General features: G+C 49.3%; 2 protein-coding genes across 2 annotated transcripts in view; both read left to right on the forward strand.

The window, feature by feature from the left end:
- Positions 1–27,623, forward strand: part of EMILIN1 (elastin microfibril interfacer 1) — a 138,503-nt gene that overhangs the window by 39,575 nt on the left and 71,305 nt on the right. The window lies entirely within an intron of this gene.
- Positions 102–26,599, forward strand: TMEM214 (transmembrane protein 214). The gene is made up of 17 exons (XM_056852379.1): positions 102–243; positions 518–723; positions 2,777–2,927; positions 6,024–6,158; positions 12,727–12,809; positions 13,420–13,525; positions 15,439–15,520; positions 16,193–16,294; positions 17,250–17,391; positions 18,513–18,604; positions 19,909–19,957; positions 20,541–20,654; positions 21,092–21,209; positions 21,393–21,489; positions 23,534–23,702; positions 24,631–24,782; positions 26,336–26,599. Exons 1-17 carry the CDS (start codon positions 114–116, stop codon positions 26,460–26,462), a joined length of 2,055 nt encoding a protein of 684 aa, XP_056708357.1. The 5' UTR covers positions 102–113; the 3' UTR covers positions 26,463–26,599.

Here is a 27,623-nt window from a genome sequence, read left to right on the forward strand (position 1 = left end):
GGTTCTTTCCCCCCCGCCTCCCTTCTCTCTGTCTCTCTCTCTTGCGCGTGCGCGCTGGTGGGGTTTGGTGGGTCTCGTCGGAGGAAAAAGAGCTGGGGAAAGGGGGGGCTCCAATGGCGGCGACGGCGGGGCGCTGGGAAGTGGTGCGGAAGCCGAGCCGGCGGGGCCCGGGAGGCGGCGGCGGTCCCGCAGGGCGGAAAGCGCTAGGCGAGGCCAATGGGGGCCGTGGTCTGGCCCCGCCCCGTGAGTGAAGGGAAAATGGGGGGGGGAGGCCTGTATCTCTGGTCAGGCTGCCCTGTGGAACCTCCCTGTTGCAAGGCAGTCTACCCTGGTGTATGAGAGCCGGGTGGGGGAGTGCAATGGCGGCGCCCTCTCGGTTCTGGGGTTTGGTGTGCTTCGGTAGAGTTGGGATGACAGCTGAGGCCAACGCGGCTGGGTTCTCAGGCAGCCCTGTTGTCCCGCTTCGCCCTGCAGAGAGAATGGTATCTAACGGGTCTCTGTTTTGCCTTTTCGGTAGTGCCTCTGGCGCCTTCAGAAACCCTCTTTGAGCTTGCATTCGAGAAGACCGCGAAGAAGCAGAACAAAGAGCAGGTGCCCCCACCCCCCGGGCAGCAGCCGCAGCAGAAAAAGCAAAACCTGGGGAAACCCGCCAAGAAACCATCCGCTGGAGATGTGGGGCGCAAGCAAAGCCAGTTCCGATCACTGGAGGATGCTCTGAAAGCGGTAAGTGGTGCTGTTGCAGCAAGTGAGACCTATGACTGTGCTCTGCAGGTGAGCGTGGAGCGCCAGAACAGGTTGTGTTAGTGGTTGCTAGTCCGAAACGTCCCCTGCATGGGAGCAACAGTGGTTTGCCCAAAGGGAGGGCAAGAACCAATGCTTTAGGCTGCAGCTTGGCCATGGCTGTTGAGCTTGCCTTGTTGCTTCATTGCCCCTTCCTCTGCAGAGAGAATAGTTAAACTGCTCCTATGAATTATTGTAAGTGAAGGATTCAAAGTCTGCGGAAGGAATTTTCTGTGGGTTTGTGTCCTGGAATGAATACTCCACTCATCTGTAGGAAGAAGCCTAGAAGAAACTAAACTTTTTTTTTAGTTTTAAAAGTGTTATTTCAGTACACAAAACAAACATAAAACATGAACACAAAACAAACATAAAACATCTTCATACAATTTGTATGGAGCTTACTGTTTCAATTTACTATTTTTGTTACATTACTCTATCTTTTCAATACATTACTCTATCTTTTCAATACATTACTCTATCTTTTCAATACATTACTCTTCTATCGTCGTATCTAATAACATATTGCAAAGCATATGTTACCTAAATGTTTAACATTGAAAAGAAACTAAATCTTGAGGCTGCACCTGCAGGGGTTGCTTTCTTTAGAACCAGCTGCATGTACAAAAGTGTGCGAACGGAGCGATAAGTGGCCCACTGCCTGCACTGTGGGAGGAAACATTTGAAACTGATGGGCGCGGAAAAGAACACCATGTCTCTAAAGCATAGCCTGGTTAGTTTGCTGTAGGTCTGGGGAGGGGAAGTATTTGTATTGGCCTTTGAAAATATTGTGAGTTGTTGCTTTGTGTCCAAATGTGCTTTCCTGTGGAGTAGTTTGGCTTAACAGTTCAGTTACTGAAATTTGGGAAGTGATCCTGTTGATACGCAAGAAGCAAATTTCCCCACTGCTGCCCTCTCAACTAGGGTGCATTTCTGTCCTTGGATGCATTTGGGACACTCTTGTTTCTCAGGGTCTGTTGCAAATGTTTTAAAAACATGGCTTGGTAAAACAGAGAACAGGAAATACCCATTCAGTATACGGTATATAGAAAAGTTTGTTCCGAGTGGTCTGTATTACTCTCTAGTGGTAAAATAAAAGTCCAGCAGCTCCTTACAAACTAACAGCACTTATTTTAACATGAGCTTTTGTAACTCATGAAAGTCATATTGAAATAAACACTATTCGCTTTTAAGATGTTATTTTTGGGGGTGTTGTTTTGCTACAGTACCTACCCCTTTACAAGAAATATTGCCAGGCTTAGAGGAAGGTGGAAGCAGTGAGCCTTTTCTGCCTTTCCTAATCCATGACCTGGAGGTGTGCTTTTTCTCTGCTGGAGTAGTGGAGATAGTGGTTAGAAGGGAAAAGCACACACACCAGCCAAGGTAGGACTTGACTCTGAGTGGGGGAAGGGAGCAATGTTCCAGGACTGCATTATCTCCCCCTTCCTAATTGCTCCAGGCTGGCTGGGATGTGTGTATATGTGGAGATAGAGCTGCTAAGAACACTTCTGTTCCCTGATGCCTGGTGGGTTCTCTTGGTACATGTTCCATCGTGATCTTTAAAAAAGAGAGGCAGTCCCTGCGGCATGGAGTCTGCAAACCACTTGACCGTCCCCTTCCTACTACTTGAAGCTTCTGTAGCACCAGCCTCTATCTTGATAAAGTTGCCACATTGAAAGCAGAGCTGGATCTTGGAGGTGAAAGAGACTGAGTTGATGCTGAGAGCTGGGGTGGGGGGGAGTGAGAGTTGATGCTGGGACTCCATGGGTTGAGCACCTGGTTTGTAGGCAGATGGTCCAAGGTTCAGTCCTTGAAAGGACTTGGTGTCCCTTGGTCTCTGTGGGTAAGGCTGAGCTAGGTGAACCAACAGCTTGACTCCCAAAAAGGCAGCTTTGCGCTGCTTCCTCTCTGCAAGTTTCCTTACAGAAGTGTTTCAGATCCTGACCGTTGTGCCGGTTGTTGCCTTTCCCAGTGTTCTCTTTAACTCTTCTTTTTGCAGCTTGACTTGTCAGAACTCCAGCAGGAGCTGGACAAAAGCTTGAGCATGTTCCCAGAGAATCCTTCCGTGTGGGTCAAGGACCTGGCTGGATATCTGAACTACAAGCTGCAGGCTCCTAGGAGCGACCCCACGCTTAGCCAGCACCCTCACGGTCAGTGGTGCCTTGTACGCGGCTTGTGTTGTCGATCAGAGGGGACGGGGTGTGTGTGTGCCTTGAAACCTGCCCTGACCACACCCATACTTCATGTGCAGATGTCTGAAATATGTGCTTGGTGTTGTCCAAAATATTCTCACAGCTCTTGTGCAATGTTTTGCTAAACCGGTAATTCTTAAAAGAGATAGTGAGGGGGGAAAGCTAGTGTAGTCCTTGTTGACACACTGTTGTCAGCCACCTTTAGAATTCTGCAATCAGAAAATCCAGATTTTTGAAGTTGGAGTGTTACCCTATAATTGGGAGAAATTTGCCTGCCTTCTTGTGGTTTGTGAATTTGTATGATTTTGCAGTTGTTGCAGGAAAGTTCTTTATATTTTATTTTTCTTCAGAGAATTTTGTTATATTTTACTTCACAGAGAAAGTGGTGCTTGGTATTTTCAAACACAAGTAGGTAGCTCCTCTCTCCTCATTTCCTGCTAAGTGACCCTTGTTCGAATCCAGATCTTGCTTATTTTTTCTGTGTGTTTCCTGTGCCTGAAAACATGCCCACTTTAGTCATTAACAGTCCAATCCTGAGTGGTTACAGTGGCCTCGGAGACAGCGCAAGCAAAAAATGTTAGTTTAAAGAAAACCCTGTGAAACTCTCCGTTGAGTTCCATGGGACTACACCACCCTTTTTCCAGGCGCAACTTGGGGCCTGCAAAAAGGGGTGTTCCCAGGCTCAAGGAGCATTCCTCCCCCAGGAATGCCAAATTTGGTGCAGGTGTGAGCCCCAGCACTGGAGTCACGTTCCCATGGCAGCTATGCTGGCACCCAGCCGAGATGTTGCCACACTGCTCCCCCCACCAGCGTACGTTCCCCTTCGCCGGCACAGATGCCAGTTTAGACGGCGTTAATGGCATCTATGTTGGTGCTGGGGTCATGCCAGCTCCTGTGCCCTTTTGTTCTCCCCCCACACACAGGTTTACTCTGCCCAACTAGAAATTTGATTTTTAAAGAAGATAAAATTCTCAGGGTCGCTGTTGCAATAGATGATGCATTCTGCGTCTTGAAACTGTGCAGATTTTGTTGTAGTGCCTGTGTTTCAGGCTGCTGGGTATGTTTGTTCTGATTTGGTGCTGATAAAAATACCCCCAAAACAGTGGCAGTAGAAAGACATTCTTCCTCCTCTGAGCAGAAGAGGCTTGTTCCAGCCATTCTGTCTCCTTGTGTGTTTACACTGTGCCTTGAATTTCTGCTTGGGGCTCCTTCATGAGCAATTAACTTTGTAACAAGTGGTTGTTCTCTTCAGTGGGGCTTTATTTGGCAAGATACTGAATAACAGGAAGTAGAGGACGTCCCTGGAAAGAGAGTATCCAGCCAAAGCTGAGGTGCTGTTGTCAATGGAGAAGCTGCTTGTTGATTGCAGAGCCAACCTGTCCTGTAGGGGATGCACTCCCTTGAAGGAGCAGGTTCCCAGCTTGGGGGTGCAACTACATACTGCCCTACAGATGGAGGCTCGGGTGTTCTCCATGGCACATAGCCCCTTTTATCAGCTATGGCTGTTTCTCAAAAAGTGATCTGGCCACAGTGGATCCACGTTCTGATCACATCCGAGTTAGGAACTTCTGTTGGTCTAAAATGCAATGGCCAGGCTACTGTCGGGTTGGTTACAGGGACAGTATCACCCCTGTGCCGAAAGATCTGCATTGGCTACCTATCTGTTTCCAGGCACAATGCAGAGTGCTGGCTCTTACCATTAAGGCCCTAAATGTCTTGGGGTCAGGGTACCTCAAGGTCTCCCATAGTATTCAGGCCACCAGTTAAGATCTACCTCTCAAGCCCTGTTCTCTGTGCCTCCACCTTCAGAGGTGAGGCAGATGGCAGCTAGAGTCAGGGCATTTTCTGTGGTGGCATCTCACCTTTGAAATTCCCTCTCTCTTGAGGCTTGCTACTTTACTTTCTTTTTAGGCACTAGGCTAAAAAACATCTTCCTACCCAGGCTTTTAATTACGGGTTTATTTTACCAGCTTCTTAATGGTGTGCTCTGTTTTATAGACAATTTTAATGTCGCTTGTGTTTTGGTATTGTAGTTTTTAATTATAAGGTGCCTTGAGCAGGACTCAGATGAGGGGGCAGAGAAACACAATAATTAAATAATGCTGCCTTTATCTCCTGGGCTGCATGTGGGCTTCCTCCTGCACAGCATTTTCCAGCAGGCTGAGCCTACAGATCAAGCGATGTCAAGCTGCCCTGTCCAAAATCCACAGGAATGTGGACATTGGGGCTTAGTTGTAGGCTGGCTTTGGCAATTGTGCAGCCATTTGGACTGAGATGTCAATGTGGTTCTCAGGCCTGTGGGGGCGGGGAGAGATCTGTGCTAGACATCTCACTGCATTCTGCGGGTTAAGGTTTTGTTACTGGTGGACACAGGCCAGAAACAGTGACTTAAAAAAAAAACACAGAGTGCTGCTGGACCCATGTTAAAGTTTGTAATAAAATCTTCAATAGAATATGAGCCTTGTCAGTTGCTTTTGTGACTGCCAGCGTGGTGTTGGGGTTAAGAGCGGCGGACTGTAATCTGGAGAACCAGGTTGGTTTCCCCACTCCTCCACATGAAGCCTGCTGGGCGACCTTGGGCTAGTCACAGTTCTCTCAGAACTCTCTCAGCCTCACCTACCTCACAAGGTGCCTGTTGTGAGGAGGGGAAAGGGAAGTGATTGAGTTTGAGACTCCTTAAAGGTAGCGAAAACCGGGATATAAAAACCAGTTCTTCTTCTTTTTGAACTTCATAACGCTACTGAAGTGCCCAGTGAGTAGGGTTGCTCTCTTGAGGAAGCAGCAGTATTTTCTTCCATTTTGTTAAGGTGAGGCAGGGACATCCACATAAACTCTTGATGGTGTATGCAATCCTTGTGTTAAGACGGCATGCAAAGTGGGGGATTAGCCCAGGTCCCCGCATGGGAAACAGCTGCTGTCCCCTTGAAAATGGAGCCTCCCATCCAAACCGGAGTTTGTTTCTAGGTCCAAAGGTGGGGAAGTTCTCATGGCAATGAATGTTGACTTTATAAATCCTTCCTTAATCGTGCGACTGGATTATTCTTTTGGCCGCAGACTATCCCTACTGTCTCGTGAACAAGGAGCTGAGGAGCATAATCAAGTCCCTGCTGTCGAAATCCGGGGGCGTTCTGGAGCTTTTCTTTGACCACTGTATTTACACAATGTTGCAAGAGCTGGACAAGACGCCTGGTGAGAGCAAGCGAAGCGTGGGGAATAAGCTGTTGGGTGAAAGGTTCTGCCACCCACCCTCCCCTGAAGGGTACAACGAACAGGGATGGAGTCATTTGGAAGCTGACTTGTGGGACTGAGTTGTGGGACCTTTGAGAGCAAGAAATTGAGAGGGCGGCAACAGCTGTGGCGGATGAGGGAAGAGAGACTGAAATTGGCAGCCACAATCTCTGGAGCTGCCAGACCAGTGGGGCCACCTTGCAGGGTACTGGCAACAGGACTGGGGTTCAGTTCTCTAGGGTTGTAGGCATTCCCAGCCCCAGTAACTAGTCCTGAGTATGTGTGTGTTTGTTCTCTGATCTACAGCTGTGTTGGGGAAGTGCTGCTGTTTTTAGTGAGGGAAGCCTCATTTGAGGGGCAGAGGTGGAATCAGAATCGGAAAGGTGCGGTGAAGAATTGGAGGAATTGGGCCACTTCCAAGACAGAAGGGGGAAATTTGGGAGGGCCTTTTGAGGCTCAGAAAAGCAAGAATGGGAAAAGTGTTCATTGAGAAGTGGAAGATGCTTTGCAATGGTGGAGATTGTGGGTTCTCTACTGAGGCAAGGGCATCCTGAGCTGTGGGTTGTTTTCCTCTCCATCCGGGTAGGCAGGACCAAAACTTTGACTTCCTGTCTCCCTTGGCGGGAAAACAGCCTACAGGAAGCCAGTTTCCGTCCTGCCTAGTCGGGTAGAGCAGGCATCTTCGCACAGCTCTGTGCCACAGATTAGGAATAGAGGATAGAATAGCCTTTCCTTCTTTCTCCCTGTCAGTTTATTTGTGTTTCTTCTATTTCCCTACCTTCCTACTAGCTCTGTTCCTCCCTAGCCTTCTGATCCTCCTTTTCTCTATCTTTCTCCAAGGCTATTATTTCTGGCAAGGTCTAAAATGGCCGACACCATTAGAGTCAGAGAGGACGACCTCCTCTCTGAGAAAGATTATCAGAGGGGGCTGGTTGAAACCGCCCGAGAGGATCCCGGCTCTCCCAACGGCCGCTCAGTCGGACCATTAGGGAGCTTATCACAGCCGGAGGAAACCGCGCCTGAGGAGCCAGCCCCGGTCAAGCATAAGATTAAAAAGGCGCGAAAAGCCGCGCCGCAACTCCAGGGCACCCGGAAAAGGCGGTGCGGCGCGAAAGTCGGCTCCGGACAGAAAGCCAGGCGCGGAACGCCCGACTCTTCTCCTACCTCCGTCCCCAGCGCTAAGGCGTCCTCGGTGACGGCGGTCGCGGCTCCTTCTCAGGCTGGAACGGGTAACATGGCAGCGGGAACCTTCCAGGCGGGAGTTGGCAACCCCCCCCCCTTGGCCCTCATCCGCCGGCGGCCATTTTCTCTCCTGGGAAAATGCAGACGAATTGATTAATTGCGCCTTGCAGCGCCAATGGATGGCTTTTCAAGCTTTTCAAGCCAGAATGCCACCTCCGCCCCCCCCTCTCCAGGCAAGTTCTATGGGAACAACCATAGCTCCCCCACAGTCAGCGATCACTAATACTATAGAACAATTAGGTGGTCCTAGCACCTCTACTAACCCCAGGACCAATACTTGGCCCACAAAGGCGGCTATGAAAACCAAATTTATAGAACCACTGGAGTCACAAACAGATACTTCTAAATCCCTTGATTCTTCCCTTGATTATGAAGAGGAAGATAAGGAGGAAGGCGAATTTGACTCGGCTGACGAGGTTGATCAACCCACAGAACAGCATAATAGGCTTTACTCTGGGGATGACTATCAGGCCTTACTGGCCAAGGCCATTTTAGCCCTTGACCTTAATGAGGAGGCCAATCCAAACGAGGAACCCAAATCTAACTTAAAGCAGGGTGTCAAGGAATGCTTCCCCAGACATCAACCACAATCTAATATGGTGCCATTCCCTGAATTTTTTATACGAGCAGTTAGAGAGGAATGGGAAAAACCTGCATCGAATAAACCAGTTCCTCAGTCCATCAAAAAATTATACAACCTCGCACCACATGCCATGAACATGCTCAAAGTGCCATTAGTTGATGCACCAGTGCTCGACTTACAATCCCCGGGCCTTGTCCCAGAGGATGGTGTTGGTTCCCTAAGGGACCAACTCGATAGAAAGTCTGATTTTCTAGCAAGGAAGGCTCATGAGGCCTCGGCCCTGGCCATCCAATCCAGCGCAACCACTTCAATTTTTGCCAGAGCCTCTTACCTCTGGGTTAAGAAAATTATTCAGTTGGTTCCTGAGGACAGCCTCAGAGCCATAGGAGGTCTGGAAAGGGTACTTAGTGCAATAACCCTAATGGCAGACGCTTCTCTGGATACAATGTCCTTTGTAGCTAAATCCATGGCTTCTGTTACCTCCCTTAGGAGAGGTCTTTGGTTAAGGGCTTGGCCGGCCGATTTTAAAGCCAAAACTACCCTCATGTCTTACCCAGTAAAGGAAGGTCGTCTATTCAGAGAAAAGCTAGACAGCATCTTGGTTGAGACCAAGGATAAAAAGCAGGTTCTCCCAACTCAACTCAAAAAGGAAAACAGGTCTTCCTTATATCCTTCCTTTCGTGCCTCAAAAGTCCAGCCTAGATTTAGAACAGACTATAGGAGAGGTTCATGGGGACCCACCAGGGGTACATGGGGCAATAGCCGTTCCTTTCGTAGAGGAGGACGGTTCCAAAAATCCCAAGGGTTCCAACCCAGATCAGACAAAGCAGATCGCTTCCCCAAAAACAATCCACAGTGACGCCATTCACCCCCAGATAGGAGGGAGACTGCAATACTTCACCACAAGGTGGGCTCTGTCCAATCTGGACAAATGGGTCTCCAAAATCCTGTCACAGGGTTATCTCCTGGAATTTACCAGGCACCCCATAAACAGATTTCTTCGCTCCCTGATATCTTACAGAAAAGGAAAACACCACAGAACATTAACAGCCATTCAACACCTGCTGAAGATTGGTGCTATCGAACCGGTTCCCACTCATCAAAGATGCCAGGGAGTGTACTCCATTTTCTTCACTGTCCCGAAGAAGAACGGGGACTGGAGGGCCATCTTGGACCTAAAATACATCAACAAGAGGATGGCCCACCGACATTTCCGCATGGAAACGGTCAAGTCCATAGTGGAGTCCCTTCTCCCTGGCACCTTTATGACTGCTTTGGACCTCACTGAGGCTTATCTACATATCCCTATCCACCCCTCCCACAGACATTTCCTACGCTTTGCCTTTGGCACGAACCATTACCAATACAAAGCCCTCCCATTCGGCCTGACATCAGCTCCGAGGGTCTTCACCAAGACCCTCGTCACAGTCATAGCGACACTCAGACAAGAGGGAGTCCAGGTACACCCGTACCTGGACGACAACCTGATCTGCGCACCAGACCCGAGCACATCACATTCACACACAGCCAGAGTCATTCAAGTTCTCCAGGAACATGGCTATCTGGTCAACTTTGCCAAAAGCTCACTCCAGCCATCCCAGGTCATGACACACCTAGGGGCTACTATCAACTCCAAAACAAATTCGTTATCCCTTCCAAAAGAAAGGATAGACAAACTGATGTCAATAGCAATCGACACAGCCAAATTAAAGTCCACCAGACTCATGTCCTTGGCCAAGCTCTTGGGACTAATAGTAGCATGCATATCCATAGTGCCATGGGCCCGATTTCATTCACGCCCCCTACAGTGGATGCTTCGCCCGCATCAAGCAGACATAACAAAGAAAAAAGTAAAAATGGTACCCATTACCTACGAGGTCAGAAGGAGCCTCCTATGGTGGTCTTCCAAAACCAATCTCCGCAAGGAGACGCAGTATATACAGGTAGAGACTCTACAGGTTTTCACAGATGCCAGCCTAACGGGTTGGGGGGCAACCCTGGGAGATCACATAGCCCAGGGGAGATGGTCACAACAGGAAGCTCGGCTCCACATCAACATTCTGGAGCTCAGAGCAGTGGGTCTGGCCCTCAAGACATTTGCAACCCAACTAAGGAATCACCATGTCCTGATAAGGACCGACAATGTTTGCACGAAGTCTTACATCAACAAACAGGGAGGGACCAGGTCGTCCTCTCTACACAGGGAGGCGATGATAATCTTCTCCTGGGCCCAGAGAAACATACCCTCAATTCGGGCAGAACACATAAAGGGCACACTCAACACACAAGCGGACTGGCTGAGCCGTCGGTACGTAGACGAAGGAGAATGGACCCTAGACCGCACAACCTTTCATCTAATCACACAAAAATTTGGCATCCCCTCAGTAGATCTATTTGCCTCCGGGTCAAACCATCAGGTACCAAGATTCTACTCAAGGTATTATCACCCAAAAGCAGAAGGCATGGACGCTGTCCTGAGCGATTGGCCCCACGAATTGCTTTACGCCTTCCCTCCAATACCCATCCTACCCAAGGTGCTGCGCAAAATCCACCAGCAAAGGGCCAATGTCATAGTAATAGCCCCATTCTGGCCACGCAGACCATGGTTCGTCACCTTAAAAAGAATGTCATACCAGGAACCATGGCAGATTCCAACGGAATTGGCAACACTGCGCCAGGGACCGATAACTCACCCAGACCCTCAGTGGTTCTGCTTGACCGCCTGGCACTTGAAAGGAGGTGCCTATTAGATCAAGGTTATTCTGAAGAGGTGGTTAATACCATCATAGAGGCCAGGAGACCTTCCACCAGACGTATCTATAACATGTCTTGGAAGGCCTTTGTCAGATGGGCGCGGAGAAAACACTTCAATCCTTTACAGCCAGGCATTCCAGCTATCCTAGAATTTTTGCAGGAAGGAGTCAGACAAAAACTTTCCTCCTCTACACTGAGACGTCAGGTAGCGGCTCTAACAACAGTAATACCCTTTTCAGAAGGGGTTGTCACCTCCCAACACAGGCACACTACAGCGTTCCTAAAGGGAGTTTCACAAACTCAACCACCCGTGGTTCACAGATTCCCTTCCTGGAATCTTAACCTGGTTCTAAACGCCCTCACCGCTCCGCCTTTCGAGCCCCTTAGATCGGTGCCCCTGAAGTTCCTTCGTATGAAGGTACTCTTCCTCACTGCCATAACTTCAGCGAGGAGGGTATCCGAGCTCAGAGCCCTGTCCATTCGAAAGGGACTATGTACCTTCCACAAAGAAAAGGTTGTACTCATTCCAGACCCCACCTTCCAGCCAAAGGTGAACTCAAGCTTTCATAGAAGTCAGGAAATCTGTTTGCCATCATTTTGTCCCAAACCCTCAGGTTCAAAAGAAGCCACTTGGCATTCCCTAGACCTGAGAAGGGCCCTTTGCATCTATATTCACAGAACAGCTGAATTCAGACAATCGGACTTCATGTTCATCGGTATTTCCAATCCCAAAAAAGGTCAGAGAATGTCAGCGGCCGCCATTAGTTACACCATTAAGCTGTGTATCTCTGAGGCATATAAAGCCAGTGGAGTCCCTGTACCAGGAGGCATTACGGCACATTCCCTTCGCAGTGCAGCCACCACGGCTGCATTCGACAAACAGGCTTCAGTCGACGAAATCTGTCGTGCTGCAACCTGGTCCTCAGTATCAACCTTTATTAAACACTATAGGATTAATACGTGGTCATCGGCACAGGCAGCCTTTGGCCGTAGAGTCCTGCAGAGTGTTGTAGAGTAGTGAAGTACCCACCCTTCTTGGGAGCTCTATAAAGTCCCACAGCTCAGGATGCCCTTGCCTCAGTAGAGAATAGAGCCTTGGATACTCACCGTGAGGGCTTATTCTTTCCTGAGGCGAAGGGCATCCTGCCCCACCCGGGGATGTTAACAAGGCACACCTTAGATAACTTACTTACATAAGCTAAGGTTTCTCCATCATTATAAAATGACAAATTTCAAATAAGGGATTACATAATCCGTGAAAGTCTCAAGGAAAAATTCAAATCACAACCTTTTAGCCGCTAGATAGTATTAAAACCAGTTATTATAGTTCATGTTGTTCCTATAGTTCATGTTGTTCCCACATTTTGTTCAAATTAACACCGTTCTTGGTGAGTGTTCTCGTTACTGTCAGTTTAGCTAGTCTAGACGGTAACTGGCTTCCTGTAGGCTGTTTTCCCACCAAGGGAGACAGGAAGTCAAAGTTTTGGTCCTGCCTACCCGGATGGAGAGGAAAACAACCCACAGCTCAGGATGCCCTTCGCCTCAGGAGAGAATAAGCCCTCACGGTGAGTATCCAAGGCTCTATTCTGTGACCTGAGTGCGGCTTCTTGATTTTCCAGAAAGGCAGGCCAAGGTGTGTGGGGTGTGCTGGGAAGAAGAAGAAACCTGTGGGTAGTGATACATTGGTTGGGGGGGGGAGGGCAGAGGTTCTTCTGTTTCTGTCTATGCTTTGGGGTTTGCAGGCGGGGGGACACCACTGAGCACTGGCAGGACCCAAGCAGGTGGGTGGCAAAGCCACCACTGTAGAATCCACGACTAACTATTCTCCCCATTAGCTCAGTCCCACAGTTGCTACAAGTGTGTATGGTATGTCGATAGTGTCCGAGTCCCAAACTGGTAAGCCCGGCACTGTTGTTCCTCATGGTCTGCATTGCTGTGCTTGCCTTTCAGGAGAGTCGCTGCATGGATACAGGATCTGCATACAAGCAATGCTGTTGGACAGACCTAAAGTTGCCACGGTGAACTTAGGCAAGGTAGGCAGCTGGGGTCACATAGCCTCATCCAGCGTGAACGGCTTCTCCCCTTCGGTTTGCTGTGGAAGTTCCTTCACCCCTCTCCACCTCCTTGAGTTCTCAGTTGCCTTTTTAGATCGGCAGAAGGCAGTCTTGCACTCCCGTTATGGATCAGGTTCACTCCATTTCCATGCAGGTCACATGGTAGCATAGCTGCATCTGGCAACATTTTGTGCGGACCTTTGGGGGCACTTGGGTTTTCCAGTTTTGTGTGCCTGGAACCAGCTCCAACATTGTTGCCAGAGCAATTCTGGTGGGGAAGGGGACAAGGAGAAAAAGTATATTGATGCCATAGCCTGCTGTCCTTGGAAAACCCACCCTGGAGGGCACGGTGACTCCTGGAGGTCTTGTGGTATACAAGTAGACCAGCATTTATGGTGCACAGAGATTATACACCGTGTCCCCCACCTCAAAATAAGCTGCCAGTATCTTGTGTAGGAAGACTGCAGGTTGTATGCTTACCATTGGCGGTTGCTCCCATGGCCTGGGGAATTTCCCAGAAAGCAGCTCTGCATCCTTCCGGCCCTGAGAGTTCTGAATTAACGCCGCTGTCTTTGCCTTTTTGCCTCAGTATCTTGAGCTCTTGAGATCCTGTCAAAACCGACCAGCCAGATGTCTCACCATCATGTGGGCCTTGGGGCAAGCTGGATTTGCTGACCTTACAGAAGGACTGAAAGGTGAGTAGAGCAGGACCATTGCCCCGTCCAAACCTATCCTGCGCACTTCATAGGACTGTGCCCCTTTGAGTTAAATGTTTGTTGCTGGAACATTTTGCTGGCCCACACCACAGTGTTAGGTTGCTGTCCTCTTTAGAGCAGAATAACCCCCTTGAAAAGGTTTTCCTGATGGCCAAACTGGACATTACAATCTACGCCAGTCTTCCACTAGGACTGTCAGTCATAGTGCAGCTGCTAGTTCCGGGTGGGAACTCCATTTAAAAGCACTGTGGGGGCCAGCGTGGTGTAGTGGTTAAGAGCTGTGGACTCTAATCTGGAGAACCGAGTTTGATTCCCCCTCCTCCACTTGAGTGGCAGACTGTAATCTAGTGAACCAGGTTGGTTTCTTCACTCCTCCACATGAAGCCTGATGGGTGACCTTGGGCTAGTCAAAGTTGTCTCCAAACTCTCTCAGTCCCTCCTACCTCACAAGGTGTCTGTTGTAGGAGGATTGTAAACTGCTTTGAGACTCCTTATGGTAGGCGAGAGAGACAGAGTTGATGCTGAGAGGTGGGGGGGGGAGTGAGAGTTGATGCTGTTTCTATCCAGCCTTATCTCCTCAGACTCAAGATGGATAACAAAGCAGGAACCAGTTTGCAAGGAGACAAATTTATAATAGCCCAATTAAAGTTAAAACACAGGTTCAGATTCACAACTCACTAATTTAAAAGCAGCCCATATTGAAAGCACACAGGAGCAGAATGAGCACAGTCAAACCTGTTGAAACAATTTACTCCCTTGCCTACATAATCATCACTCTGATAGTGGCCCAAGATGTATGCTGAAGCCAGCTTGCCCTATAATGTGGGAGGCAAGTGAGAGACTGTATGGCTAGTTCTTTGCTGTGAGGAGGTAGAGAGGTGAGCTCAGTATGAAGATAAATGCAGGCATTGCGCTGAGAGCCCCAAAGCCCAAGCAGAAGCCATGATGTGTATCAAACAGTGCTCTTCCATAAGTATAAGTGCTTTTGCTCTGGAAGAGGGTGACGCTCAGGATGGGGGCAGTAGCTCTGTTGGAGAGAACCTGCTTTGGCTGCAGAAGGTCCCAGGTTCAATCCCCAGCATCTCCAGTTAAGGAATCTGGCAGTAGGTGATGTGGAAGACATTTACATGAGACCCTGGAAAGCCCCTGCCAGCCTGAGTGGACTTTACTGAGTGTGATGCACCAAGGGTCTGATTCATTAGCAGGCAGCTTCATGTGGTGCAATCTTAATGTATCCAACCACTTATTTCCACTTGCGCAAGATGGAACTCCACTCCTGACTAACGATTACTGAAGTAAGCATTCAGTAGCATATTTTTAAGAAGCAGGCAGCCTTCGCTGTTATTTCCTATCAAGATTAGGAGGAGCGAGAATCGACAGCAGAAATCTGTGGTGGAGAGGAACTGAGAAGGGAACGTGAGCAAAGGGTGAGGGGCAGCAGCAGGAGGAGGAACGCTAAATCCATTAACCATTTATACAATGCACATTTACCTTAGAGCGAGCGCCACTGAGCATATTGGAACTTTTGAATCGACGGGCATAGAATGTTGCTGCAATGTGTTGATGCAGAATGAAGAAAAGTAGCAAGGGAGAGGAAAGTGAGCTGTGTGGACTCTCACAGAGCACTATAACAACCAGTACACACCCCCAAACACCATCCATGTGGAAACGTTTTAAGATGAACAGTTTGATATTTGTTTACTAGCTGAGTCTTGATTCATTTCCCAGTTTTGGATTTGTGCTTCCTCTTGAGCTTCTGCTGTGGCCCATCCAGAGCTGTCCCAAGCTGTTGTAGATATCTTTGCACTGGTCACTGGGTACATGGCACTCCCCTTCCACTGACAAAGACCACGTTGATCCCTAACCAAATGCACCATCCTTTTCCTCTGCAGTGTGGCTCAACATTATGCTTCCTGTTCTGGGCATCAAATCTCTCTCCCCGTACGCCATCACCTACTTGGATCGGCTATTGATGTGAGTTTCTCTGTGTGTGGGTGGGGTGGGGGTGCAACATCAGGCTGTATCTTGTTGGCTGCCATCATGGGTTGTCCTGAAACTTCTCCCCGCCAACTTTCAGTGACCGCATTCTCGTATTATGCTGAGAGAGGAGAATTATTCTCTTATCTGCTCTCTTCACACCCGGTGTCATTTTAGTGTCTCCTCCCTCCTTCCTGATGCAGTTGAATGTCTGTGGTGTTTGGCTGTTGAATGATCTGGCCGTGAGCACTGGCACATCCCATCCCATGTAGTGGGCTGGTGGTGGGTTTGTCTCTACTTGGTGGTCTACCTGCTTGTGTAGGACCGATGTACTTATCATGCCAAGAGCGAGAATTCATGTCTGTTCAGTCCATGAACTGCAGAAGCATGTGCCCACGAGCACTGGGTACTTGGTCTGTTGGGGGCATCTATCTGCCTTTGCCACAGGCCCTGTGGTGATGGTGAATGAAGCTCCTAGAAAGACTTACCATAATCAGTAAGCAAGAAAGAGCCCGGATGAGCCTGTGGGATGGCAGTGCATGGTAGTAAGTGAGATTGGTGGGTTGATTCTGGTGTCCAAGCATTGGAAATGACTGGGAAAGCATTCGTGGTCTTTGTATTCGGCGCGGAGGCTATTCCCACTGACAGGCACTGCTTGCTTTCTTGCAGGATGCACCCAAACCTGACAAAAGGCTTTTGCATGATTGGACCCAAAGACTTCTTCCCTATTTTGGACTTTGCCTTCGTGCCCAACAACTCTTTACCACCCAGGTATAGCAGCATGTGTGGGAAGTGTGGCCTCCGCCCACACTGTTCTGCGCCGCTTATGCAGATGGGAGGGACCTCCAGGTGTATTGAATAGCACAGGGAGGTTGCAGAGAGAAAGGGGTGATCCTGGTATGGCACGCTTCCAGCCAGGCATGGCATAACAAGCATCATGTTTCTGAGTGAAGGCTCCGCAGAGCAGAAACAGCAGCCAAGGATTTTAGGAAAGGAAGGCAGAGTGCCAAACAATTCAAACATTTCCCTGACTTAACCTACTTAGCACAATCAAAATAGTGTGACTGTTGGTACATATCAGTAATGAACAAAATTCATATTATACCTACAAAAGGTCAGACGGTGATGTAAAATGCCTTCATAGTGCCCGAAAATCCAGTCTGCTCCGCTCCCATTCTTTGTAGTATTCAGAGCAGGATTAATAATCCTCCAGCATCACAAAAGAAGTTTGAAATAGCACGCAGGTCATTTTCCATTCATGGTGTGGTAGTTACGGGTTCTTGTATCCATAGTGTGTTTCTTCAAGGGCCCAGCATTAAAATAATTGCTGATGAGGAGACGGGGGTTCTCATTCATCAGAAATATCCCATAATTATTTATTGTCTTCATATGACACCATACTGCTAAGGTCCTTGGAAGCATGCTAGGTGCCTGTGGGTCAATCACATACACTCAGCCTAGCCTACCTCATAAGGTTGTTGTGAGGATTAAATGGAGAAGGGGAGAACAATGTAAGCTGCTTTGTGGTCCCCATTGGGAAGAATGATGGGATGTGAATTAAGTAAGTAAATAGTTATATCTACAATAATCATATCTTAACAGTAGAAAAGAGCAAGAGTCCAGCGGTCAGAATTTGTCCTTCCTTGCCCCAGCACAGGGTGAGATCCTTCTCATTTCCAGGCATGGTGGGCTGATGCGATTTCTCTCTCTCTCTATCTCTCCTTAGCCTGCAGGAGCAGCTACGGCAGTTGTACCCCCGCCTGAAAGTGCTGGCCTTTGGGGCCAAGCCGGAAACCACCCTACACACGTACTTCCCTTCCTTCCTCTCCAGGACCACTCTCAACTGCCCTGATGACATGAAAAAGGAGGTGAGGCCGGGGCGGGTTTCGGAGAGGCACAGGTGTGCTTCTTCCATCACCTATTGGTTCCTAGGGCTGCGGTATCTAGGCAGTTAATGAGCTAAGCTAATCTATCAAAAGGCTCCCTCAATTAATGAGAGTAAAAGCGCACTACCCTTTCAAAAGTTCCCCCCCCCAATACTTAAAAACCTGCAAACGGCAGGCCGCCTCCTAGAACAGCTGTTCCCTCTCGTATTAAACAGAGCGTGAGGAACGGAGGCTTCAGAGGTGATGCTTGCTTGTTCCGTCGGATAACGCACTGCCAAAGTGAGGGTCTTGCCCTCCGAAAGCTCAACTTCAGGTGTTTCCTGGCCCCTGAAATAGTCCCTGACTTAGTGAGCCTGCAGTTGCCATTCCCACGCCGGTTGCCACCATTCCCCCACCCTCGGTGCTCTCCTCTTCACTCCCATACAGCAGTGATGAGGCATGAGGGTATGCTGGGAGTCACACAAGACAGAAAATGTGCTGGCAACAGCCCACCCCATCCACACATGCAAAGGACTTTGTGTACTGAAGCTACCTAAGAAAAGCCATGCTGGATCAGATCAAAGGTCCATCTAATGCAACATTCTGTTCACACCGTGGCCGATCAGCTGCCTCTAGGAAGCCCACAAGAAGGATCACTGTAACAGTATTCTCCTGCCCGTGCTCCCCAGCTACTGCTATAAAGAGGCATACTGCCTCTGGTGCTGGAGGGAATATATATGAACAAAACCATTTGAAATTCTGATAGAACACGGCCCTCAGTCTGTAAAGCTGTTAACGATAGAACGTTTTGGAGATGATCAGTTCACAGGGTCACCGTAAGTTGGAAGCTACTTGACAGCACATCACACAGGACAGTATTCCATAGGTGCGGGCATACCCACCCACATCTTCTCCCTTTTGTGCCAGAGAGAGGATGGGAACCTCAAGAGCTGAGTTAAAGCAATACTTTCCTGCCAGCAGCAGCATTTGGGGGACCTGAGCTTTCACAATGTTCATCCAGCTCCTGAAACCAGTATAGCCTCATGACTTTATCAGTGACCTTGTTGCAGAATTTTCTGATTCTTAGCCCTCTTGAGAATCATTCTTCTCTCGCCCCTGTGCAGCTGCTGAACTGCCTGAACGACTGCCTCAACCTGGATCCTCTCAGCTTCAGCGTCTGGAGACAGTTGTACATCAAACACCTCTCACAGTCTAGGTGCGAATAGGCGAGTGCCGTTCTGCTGCCTCAGTGATGCTGATTAATCCTGTCTGAATTATGCTGGCTGGATCGCAGCTTTGACTTGTGCGTTAACATAGAAACGTTTCTAGCCCTCAAGGTTTCTAAAGATGATTAACTAAGAGGAGGTATGGAATAAGGTAGGCTAGAGAACTTATAGGGAGGGACTACAGCACAGAGGTAGAACTCTCACTTTGCATACAGAGGGACCCTGGTTCACTTTTCACCTTTTCTTGAGAAAAGAAGAGGGGTTGGTTTTTATATGCCGACTTTCTCTACCACATAAAAGAGACTTAAACCGGCTTACAATCACCTTCCCTTCCCCCCCAACAGACACCCTGTGAGGTAGGTGGGGTTGAGAAAGCTGTGACTAGCCCAAGGTCACCCAGCTGGCTTCATGTGTAGGAGTGGGGAAACAAATCCAGTTCACCAGATTAGCCTCCGCCGCTCATGTGGAGGAGAGGGGAATCAAACCCATTTCTCCAGATTAGAGTCCACTGCTCCAAAATCAGAGAAGGAGAAGATGATGATGAAGAAGAGGAGTTGGTTTTTATATGCCGACTTTCTCTACCACTTAAGGAAGAATCAAACCAGCTTACAATCATCTTCCCCTCCCCACAACAGACACCCTGTGAGGTAGGTGGGGTTGAGAGAGCTGTGACTAGCCCAAGGCCACCCCGCTGGCTTCATGTGGAGGAGTGGGGAATCAAACCCGGTTTTCCAGATCAGAGTCCACCTCTCCAAACCACCGCTCCAAACCACTACACCACACTTGGTGTAGAAAGATTTCCCCCCTCCCAAAAATTAAATACAAAGTGTAGACGTTCTGCCCGTCTGCAACAAATATGAGACATGCCAGCAGAACTGTGAAGGGCCATGTTTCGCTTGTGCGCAGAGCTCTGCTGTCTTCACCCTCACTGTTGAGCTTTTGTACCACAGTGGCAGTCAGATGTGACCTGATTCGTCAGAGGGCTTAATATCTTTATTTTGTAGAACAGAGGAAGTCTTCAGTAGAAAAGAGCAAGAGTCCAGTAACAAAATTTCTGGCAGATTATGAGCTTTCGTGAGCCACAGCTCACTTCAAATACTTTCAGATATCTGAAGAAGTGAACTGTGGCTCACAAAAGCTGATACCCTGCCAGAAATTTTGTTAGTCTGTAAGGTGCTACTGGACTCTTTGCTCTTTTCTACTACTACAGACAGATAACATGGCTACTTGTCGTGATTTATCTTTGTTTTGTGTCTCCGTGGCTAATATCTTTGTTTTGCTTTTCCCTTCCCAGCCTGCTCCTGAATCACCTTTGTGAGTCCTCGGATGGCACTTCCAAAAAGGTTTGCGTTCCTTGGTCACTTTTACTCCGCTTGCACGGGCAAACCTGACATGGGGAAAGGGCCCTGCCATGAGCATTCCCAGTCTATGTCTTTTGGGGGTTCAGACCTAGGTGGAGCTGGTGAAGGTTAGTCAGGGGGTGGTGGTTTTTGATAGCGTATTTCGGTATGCTTCTAAATATTAATAGCATCACTAGTGTTCAGTGATGCTGGCTAGTCATACTTAGCTTTTTCCACTGGTGTTTGTTTACAAAGTTTGTTATCCATCTTGGGACTGTTGGATTAGAAGGCTGAGAGAGATGTTAGCCAAAGTACTTCATGGCTTGCATGTCACATCAGGGCGAAGCCTGTAGCTGGCCCTTCTGCTTTGTGGCTGTGATTCAAGAGGTTTGCATGTATGGAACATGAGGTTGCTTGGTGGAGGAGGAGGCTGGGAGCTGGGGCAGCATGGGCCTCTTCCTCACTGAAGGCAAGCGGCTGGCTGGCCTTTCAATGCTTGGACCCTGAAGGCTAACAGCCCTCTCGGCTCGGTCTGTGCCTCCTGCTGCTACTTCAGAGCGATGCTTGTGATCCTCTTCTCCTCCAGATGCGGAAATCTTTGCAGGAAACGGTCCATTCCTTTAAAGTCACAAACGAAGAGCTGGCTCTGAAAGGGCCGAACAGTGTTCAGGAGGTTGCCGCTTGCAGAGACACCTGTAAGGTAAATTTCCTTGCTTGGAAGGAGAAGGCGGGCTTTGGGGGCCGGCAGATCCTGAGTGAGTCTTGCATCTGTTTTCCCGCTCTGCTAAACTTTGTTTGATAAATTGTGGAACTCCCTGCCCCAGGATGTGGTGATGGCTGCCAACTTGGAAGGTTTAAGAGGACATGTTCATGGAGAAGTAAAAATGGCTATTAGTAAAAATGGATACTCGTCATGATGCATACCTATTTTCTCCAGGATCAGAGGAGCATGCCTATTATATTAGGTAGCGTGGATCACAGGCAAAATAATGCTGCTGCAGTCATCTTGTTTGTGGGCTTCCTAGAGGCACCTGGTTGGCCACTGTGTTAACAGGCTGCTGTACTTGATAGACCTTGGTCTGATCCAGCATAGCTTTTCTTATGTTCTTGTTTCTCTTTTGGCTTTGTCCTTTTTAGAACTTGCTGCTCAAGATGAAAGGCAGCAGGTTCCCCTGGCTTCGACTGCTGCTAGTTATCCTGGTATTTACCACGGGATTCTTGATGAATGACATCAGAACTCACAGCTCCTTCCAAGGTTAGTCCTGCCCCAGGAGGCCAGAGGATCTGTGTGGGAGGGGGATTTCTTTAACTCTCAGTCTGCCTTTGAAGGGGAAGGCAATTCTTTCCTTTAAGGATAGGTAGACTTGGCCTGTGCAGCCTTCTCCAGACCACACCCCCACTCAAGGAGGCCATGACTGTGTTTTTCCCCCTCTGCCAGATTCTGCCTCTGCTCGTGTCCTCCGCAATTCTGGCATCCTGTCTGTTTCTCAGCAAGCCTGGAACAAAGTTACCCATTACTCTTTCAAAGGATACAGGTCAGTGACTTGCTCTGGATCTGCGTCGGCAGAGAGGAACAATAGAAGCGCCTTCACTTAAGGGCAGGTGGGGGTGGGGAGTGCACGGCAGCCCAGCACTTAGAAGAAGAGTTGGTTTTTATACCCCTCTAGCTTTTAAGGATACTCAAAGTGGCTTACAATCACCTTCCCTTGCCCCCCCCCACAACAGATACCTTATGAGGAGGTGAGGCTGAGAGAGCTCTAAGAGAACTGTGACTAGCCCAAGGTCACCCAGCAGGCTTCATGTGGAGGAGTGGGGAATGAAACCCAGCTCTCCAGATTAGAGTCCACTGCTCTTAACCACTATGCCACGCTGGCTCTCATGGGTGAGGCTTAGCATGGGTAAGGCTCCTGGTGTGTTGCCTAAAACGTAAACTCTACAACTTGGATAGTCTGTGAAGGACAGCAAAACATGCTCAGGCACTGATTCTTGTGGTTTATTGACACTGCTGTGCAAGTTTCTGTACACTACTGTTTCAGTCCAGAGATGGATCACGCTGGCTGCCTGTGGCCTTTGGGTGGAACAGATGGATTCCAAGTCATGCTGGCAGAGTTGGCTCAGCTGGGCTTACTTCTGGCTTGCCTTGTATCCTCTTCTGCTTCTCCCCTTGCTATGAAAAATTTGAAGGGTGGTGTAGTTTTTAAAAACTTGTTGCTGAGCTGATCCCAAGGAAAGAAGCAGAAAAAGTTAGAGCGGTTCCTCAGTGGAACAGGCTTCCTCTGGAGGTGGTGAGCTCTCCTTCCCTGGAGGTTTTTAAGCAGAGGCTAGATGGCTGTCTATCAGCAATGCTGATTCTATGACCTTAGGCAGATCATGAGAGGGAGGGCATCTTGGCCATCTTCTGGGCATGGAGTAGGGGTCACTGGGTGTGTGTGGGGGGGGAGGTAGTTGTGGGTTTCCTGCATTGTGCAGGGGGTTGGACTAGATGACCCTGGTGGTCCCTTCCAACTCTATGATTCTAAGTGGTCAGATAGCAAGGATAATTCTCCCACAGTGCTTTTGGCTGACCTATCGGACCGGCAAGCCTAGAAATGTATAGCTTTAGGTCAAACATAAGACAGGAATTCCCAGATGTCTAATATAAATATTTGCCAAAAAGATATAATATTTGCCAAAAAGATAAAAATATTTGCCAAAAAGCTACGTTCGCTGGATGTTTTTCTTTACTCTCCCCTGCTCCTGAAGAGGGCTCCAGCTGTAAGACATCCACTAAGATTTAGGGATCTCCTAGAAGGCTTGAGCTAGCCGTGCCTCATGCCATACTGGGGTGGTCTTACACATTGGAGGATACGGCAGTGACCTCTGTGCATGTCATTCAAGAAAATTGTATAGATTGCTAGAAGATCAGATTCGTTGTTGTGGGTTAAAGTTCCCTGTGCAAAGTGCCATATTTCCAGTTAAGACACCCCAATAAATAATCCAGCTCATCCAATTCCACTTCTTTTAGAAGAAGAAGAGTTGTTTTTTATATGCCACTTTCTCTACCACTTAAGGAAGAATCAAACTGGTTTACAACCACCTTCCCTTCCCCACAACAGATACTCGGTGAGGTAAGGTGGGGCTGAGAGAGCTCTAAGAGAGCTGTGACTAGCCCAAGGTCCCCCAGCTGGCTTCACATGGAGGAGTGGGGAAACCAACCCGGTTCACCAGATTAGAGTCCACCGCTCCAAACCACTGCTTTCAAGCACTACATCACGCTGGCTCTTTTTTAGAAACCTTCTCTGCCCCCTAAGGCCCGACTTGGAATGTGGCTGGCACCCTTTTCTCTGGGGGGAAAAGAACATCTTTCTATTAGTGTCATACTGGGATCTAGGAGACCCAGTTTTGAATCTCCACTTGGCCATGGAAGCTCGCTGTGGGACAGTGGGCCAGTCAGTACGGTCTCTCAGCATAACTTCCCTCCCAGAGTGGTGGTTAAGATAAAATGGACATGGGGAGAACAATACTGTATGCCACTTTGGGGCCCCCACTGGGAAGGGGAGCGGGCCGTAAATGTCTAAACAAAGATGCCTTCCCTTCCAGCTGGCTAGAAACAAATGTGCCTCTGTACTATTCACAAGTGGTGACCGTGCTGGGGCCAAACCTGGAGTTAGTCTGGGCCAAGACGAACGAGACTACCACGTACATCTCTGGGAAGTGCTCTACTCAGCTAGCCTGGCTTGGGGACAACCTGCCTCGGCTCATCGAATGGGTAAGGGTGGTGTTTCCTCCATTTGCCAAGTAGACATAGGGAGGAGGAAGGTAGCATGGGCCGGGGGTTACGGTGCAGAATATTTACAGGAAGGTGGTTATCAGAAATGGTGTAGGGAATTCAGACACAAAGGGAAGGAGCCACAGTGCATGAGAGGGGGCTTTGTGTGGCCGGCGTTTCCAGGTGGACCAGTTTTCCCAGCACGTTATTCTGGCCATGCAGGCAGGGCAATGCAGGCCTAGATCTGTCCAGCCAGATTGTGTATCCAGGCCACCCCAGTGGTACTTAGTGGAATTGAGGAGTGAGATGTCTGGCTCTTGGCCGTGCAGATGTTTTCCTGCTGTTCACACGGAGCTGCCAGTGCCTCAGCTCCAGCTGTGCTTGTGAACAGCCTCGTAGGGGAAAAGAGCAGCTGGGACTGGGGCAGTAAAAGCTCTCTTGGGAGCAGTGAAAGGTGTGGAGGGAGAGGAGCACCAGCAGCAACCAGAGGCTCAGTGGGTCTGATGGAAAGGGGCGGGGACACCAAGGCTCCGTCAAACACCTGGAGCAGCTCTTGGAATGTGGGGAGTTGCCCTTTCTGCTATTTGTGGGGGCGGGGGATGACCCTTCATTCTCCAGATCAGGGAAGGGTCTTCATTGCTATCGGCAGTTTCAAGTTCTGTGTTTCTCCTCCCCTTCACCCTTCTTTATTTCTCCTTATTGCCAGCCAGTTATGTGTGATCTGGATTCCTATGGCAAGCCCTTTAAAAGGATATAGAGCCGTGCATAAAATCCACATCTGTTCTTGGCCATCCCGACTCTTCTGGATAGAGATCAGAACAAATAATTATAGTCTGTAAGCTATGCGTTAAAGATGTGGGCCCTGTTACGATCGATCCACCCTGAAAGTGGCTGAACCGATGCCTCTTCTCTGACCTTTTCCTGCCAGCTCCAGGCCCACCTTCCCGATTCCGTGTTGCACCTGGCCGAGCACCTCAAGGAACTGCTGCTCTTCCTCATGCGGAACTACCTTCTGCCAGCTGTGGACTACGTTGCTGGGACGCTGGAGCAGGGCTGGCAACTCTGGGTGGCTTCTTGCAAGTGAGCATTTCCAGCATGAATCGGCAGGAAGGTCGTCCAAAACGACTGACCCCTCAAAAAAGATGTGGGGGGGGGGGAAAGCTCTGAGAGGCGGGTTGTGGCGGAGAGCATTGATCATGCATGTGGCTGTGTGCTGTTACACCCCTGTGGATGCAAAACTTGGATGTTCTGGAAGAATCCACCCTCCTGGAAATTGCAGCTTTTAAAATTCCTGCCTAGAATTTCATAAGCTGGGTTGGCCAGTAGTTGTCATAGGAGGCGAGTGCTTCCCATCCCAGTTTATCATTCCAAAGAATAAATTGCCTGAAATAAGCAGGGACAGATTCACAGCCAGGCCGTCCCAAGCTCTTCAGCCAAATGGATGAGGGGCTGTGGCTCAGTGGTAGAGCATCTGCTTGGCATGCAGAAGCTCCCAGGTTCAATCCCCAGCAACTCCCGTTAAAGGGACCAGGCAAGTGGGTGATGTGAAAGACCCCTATCTGAGACCCTGGAGAGCCACTGCCGGTCTGAGTACATAATACTGACTTTGATGGACCAAGGGTCTGATTCAGTATAAGGCAGCTTCATGAGTTCAAGCGCAGGGCCCTGGTTTATTAGCTTCTCTGGCTGTCGCACATGCATTGTGTTTGCACATGTGGGAAGGCAAGCAAGCCAGTTTGTGACGGGGTCCGTGTTTAGTACTTGCAGTGGCAGAGTGAGATTATCGAAGATTATTCTCTTTAGAGAGGCATGAGGAAGACCCAGAATTAGACGTAAACTATAAGGACTAACCGATCGCTCTTCTGAAGGCTCTCTGGTGGCAAACCCCTTTAACACACCAGGGGCATCTTGGTCCTAGGGGGAGGCAGCAGGTATTGAGGACTTTAACTCTCCCCTCCTGTTTTTGATGGGTCAGAGTTGGAATGTGGGGCTGAGAGAGGAGCCTGTCATGCAAGCCCTCCTTTAATTTCTTCACACGGGCCCCAGCCTGCACAGGTAGAGAGGACTTAAATGGAAAGACCAGCCGTTAGCCTGGCCACAGTTCTCTGTATGGTCAATTAGTATGCAATGGCAATAATATGATGTATACAATGACTTTTTATAAATTGTTCACAGTGACAAAGACATTGCGTAAAATAGATAGGACAGGAATCTGGGCGTTTTCCTGTTTTCAGCAGTCTTCTTCAGCTTGAGCCAAATGGATTGTATGACAAAATTGTGAATTGTGAAACTGGAGCTCTGGCAGATTTCAGTCACTAGAATTTTAATGCAGGCAGGAGCACAAATCTGTTACCAGGCTAACGCTGTCCATGCTGGCTAAAATGCCATAGCATAGAATCATAGAGTTGGAAGGGACCACCAGGGTCATCTAGTCCAACCCCCTGCACAATGCAGGAAATTCACAACTACCTCTCCCCCACACCCCCAGCGACCCCCACTACATGCCCAGAAGATGGCCAAGATGTGTTCCCTCACTCTGCTTAAGGTTATAGAATCAGTATTGCTGACAGATGGCCATCTAACCCATGCATGCAGGTTGCACCTCTGATCCACCTCTGTTTCCCTCCTCCTAGCGGTGAAGGGTCGTGGGACTGCTTGAGAAGACAGCTGGCGAGCCTCACCCATTCCTCTTGGATATACCTCCAGGACGCAACCGTTGCCATCAAGGACTGGGCCTTGGCCATTATCTCCGGCCACTGAGATCCAGGAGTTGGGCGGGAGGTTTGGGTTGCTGCTGGTGACTAACAGCAGAGTGTGCCAACTACTTGTTCTTAGTGCTGATCCTCAGGTTCAGGGACAATCTCCTGCTGTGAAGCTCTGCTCTGCCTGGGCCAGAGTCCCTCCAGGCTCTGAACCCACTGTGCTGGCAGGCCTGTTCTCCGCTCAGGCCTTAGCTGCCCCCTTCTCGTTGGTCGGTCCTGTCGCTTAGCTGTTGCTACGGGATCATGGTGTCAGCAACAGCTTTCAAGGCAGCAATGCACACCCCAATCAATTGCCCCCTGGCTGCTTGAGGCTGGGGTACAGGTGGGAAAGCATTGCCTCTCTCCTTCCCGAGTAAACTGTCCCGCCTCAATAGCCCAGATAAATGGGTTCTGGGGACAGTGATCCTCTTCCCCGCCATTTGATGCATGGAGCTCCCGTTCCTGTCCTCCGTTCCTGAAACTGTGCTCCCCCCACCCCTCTCCACCCCTCTTCTCCTGAAGCCATTCCCAAGTTGTGGTGCTTGCTTGTAATGCTCGCTTCCTCGTCTCCCTTCCATCTCCTCGTCATCTGGTGGGAGGGCTTCCTGCACAGCATCCCCAGACTTCAGCCTGCCCCTTTCAGCTGCTCAGTGACTGTCTTGGGGCAGCCAGCAAGCCTCCCACAGTAGAAGCAAGGATTGTGAGCCTCTTCTTCCCCTCCCCTCAAGTGCTGTCTTTTGCCTTTCTGTGTACCCAGAAAGAAGGGGTTGGTGGTTGCAGGTTGGGCAACTCTTCAGACATGTGAATAGAAATTGGAGCAACGTGAAACCTGTAGAGAAGAGAGGGGGGCGGTTGCTCCTCTTTTTGGGGGGACTCGAGAGCAGTTTGCAAGTCCCGTAGGGGCTGCTCTGCCACCCTCCCCTGGCTTGCAGGGAAATGAACAATTCTCACAAAGATGTAGGTGTGGATCCTGTTTTTAACAGCGTTTCCTCAGCCCACTTTTAAACTCTCCTCCCCCACAAAATTAAAAGCTGCCCTCCTGGAGGGCAGGAGGAATGCTGTCCTGGTCTGTCCCGTGCACATTAATCAGTGCGAGGCTTTCTGGCTGCTGTGACTGGATTGTGGCTGCCTCCACACTGTGGCACGGATCTCGTTGGGTATTCCTGTCTCCTTAAAATTA

This window comes from Euleptes europaea, chromosome 7, assembly GCF_029931775.1.
Source record: "Euleptes europaea isolate rEulEur1 chromosome 7, rEulEur1.hap1, whole genome shotgun sequence".
NCBI classification, from domain to species: domain Eukaryota; kingdom Metazoa; phylum Chordata; class Lepidosauria; order Squamata; family Sphaerodactylidae; genus Euleptes; species Euleptes europaea.

Coding starts and splice junctions, on each gene's coding strand:
- TMEM214 (XM_056852379.1), top strand. CDS start 114: ATGGCGGCGACGGCGGGGCGCTGGGAAGTGGTGCGGAAGCCGAGCCGG. Junction 724..2,776: donor TGGAGGATGCTCTGAAAGCG/GTAAGTGGTGCT, acceptor TTCTTTTTGCAG/CTTGACTTGTCAGAACTCCA. Junction 19,958..20,540: donor CGGATGGCACTTCCAAAAAG/GTTTGCGTTCCT, acceptor CTTCTCCTCCAG/ATGCGGAAATCTTTGCAGGA.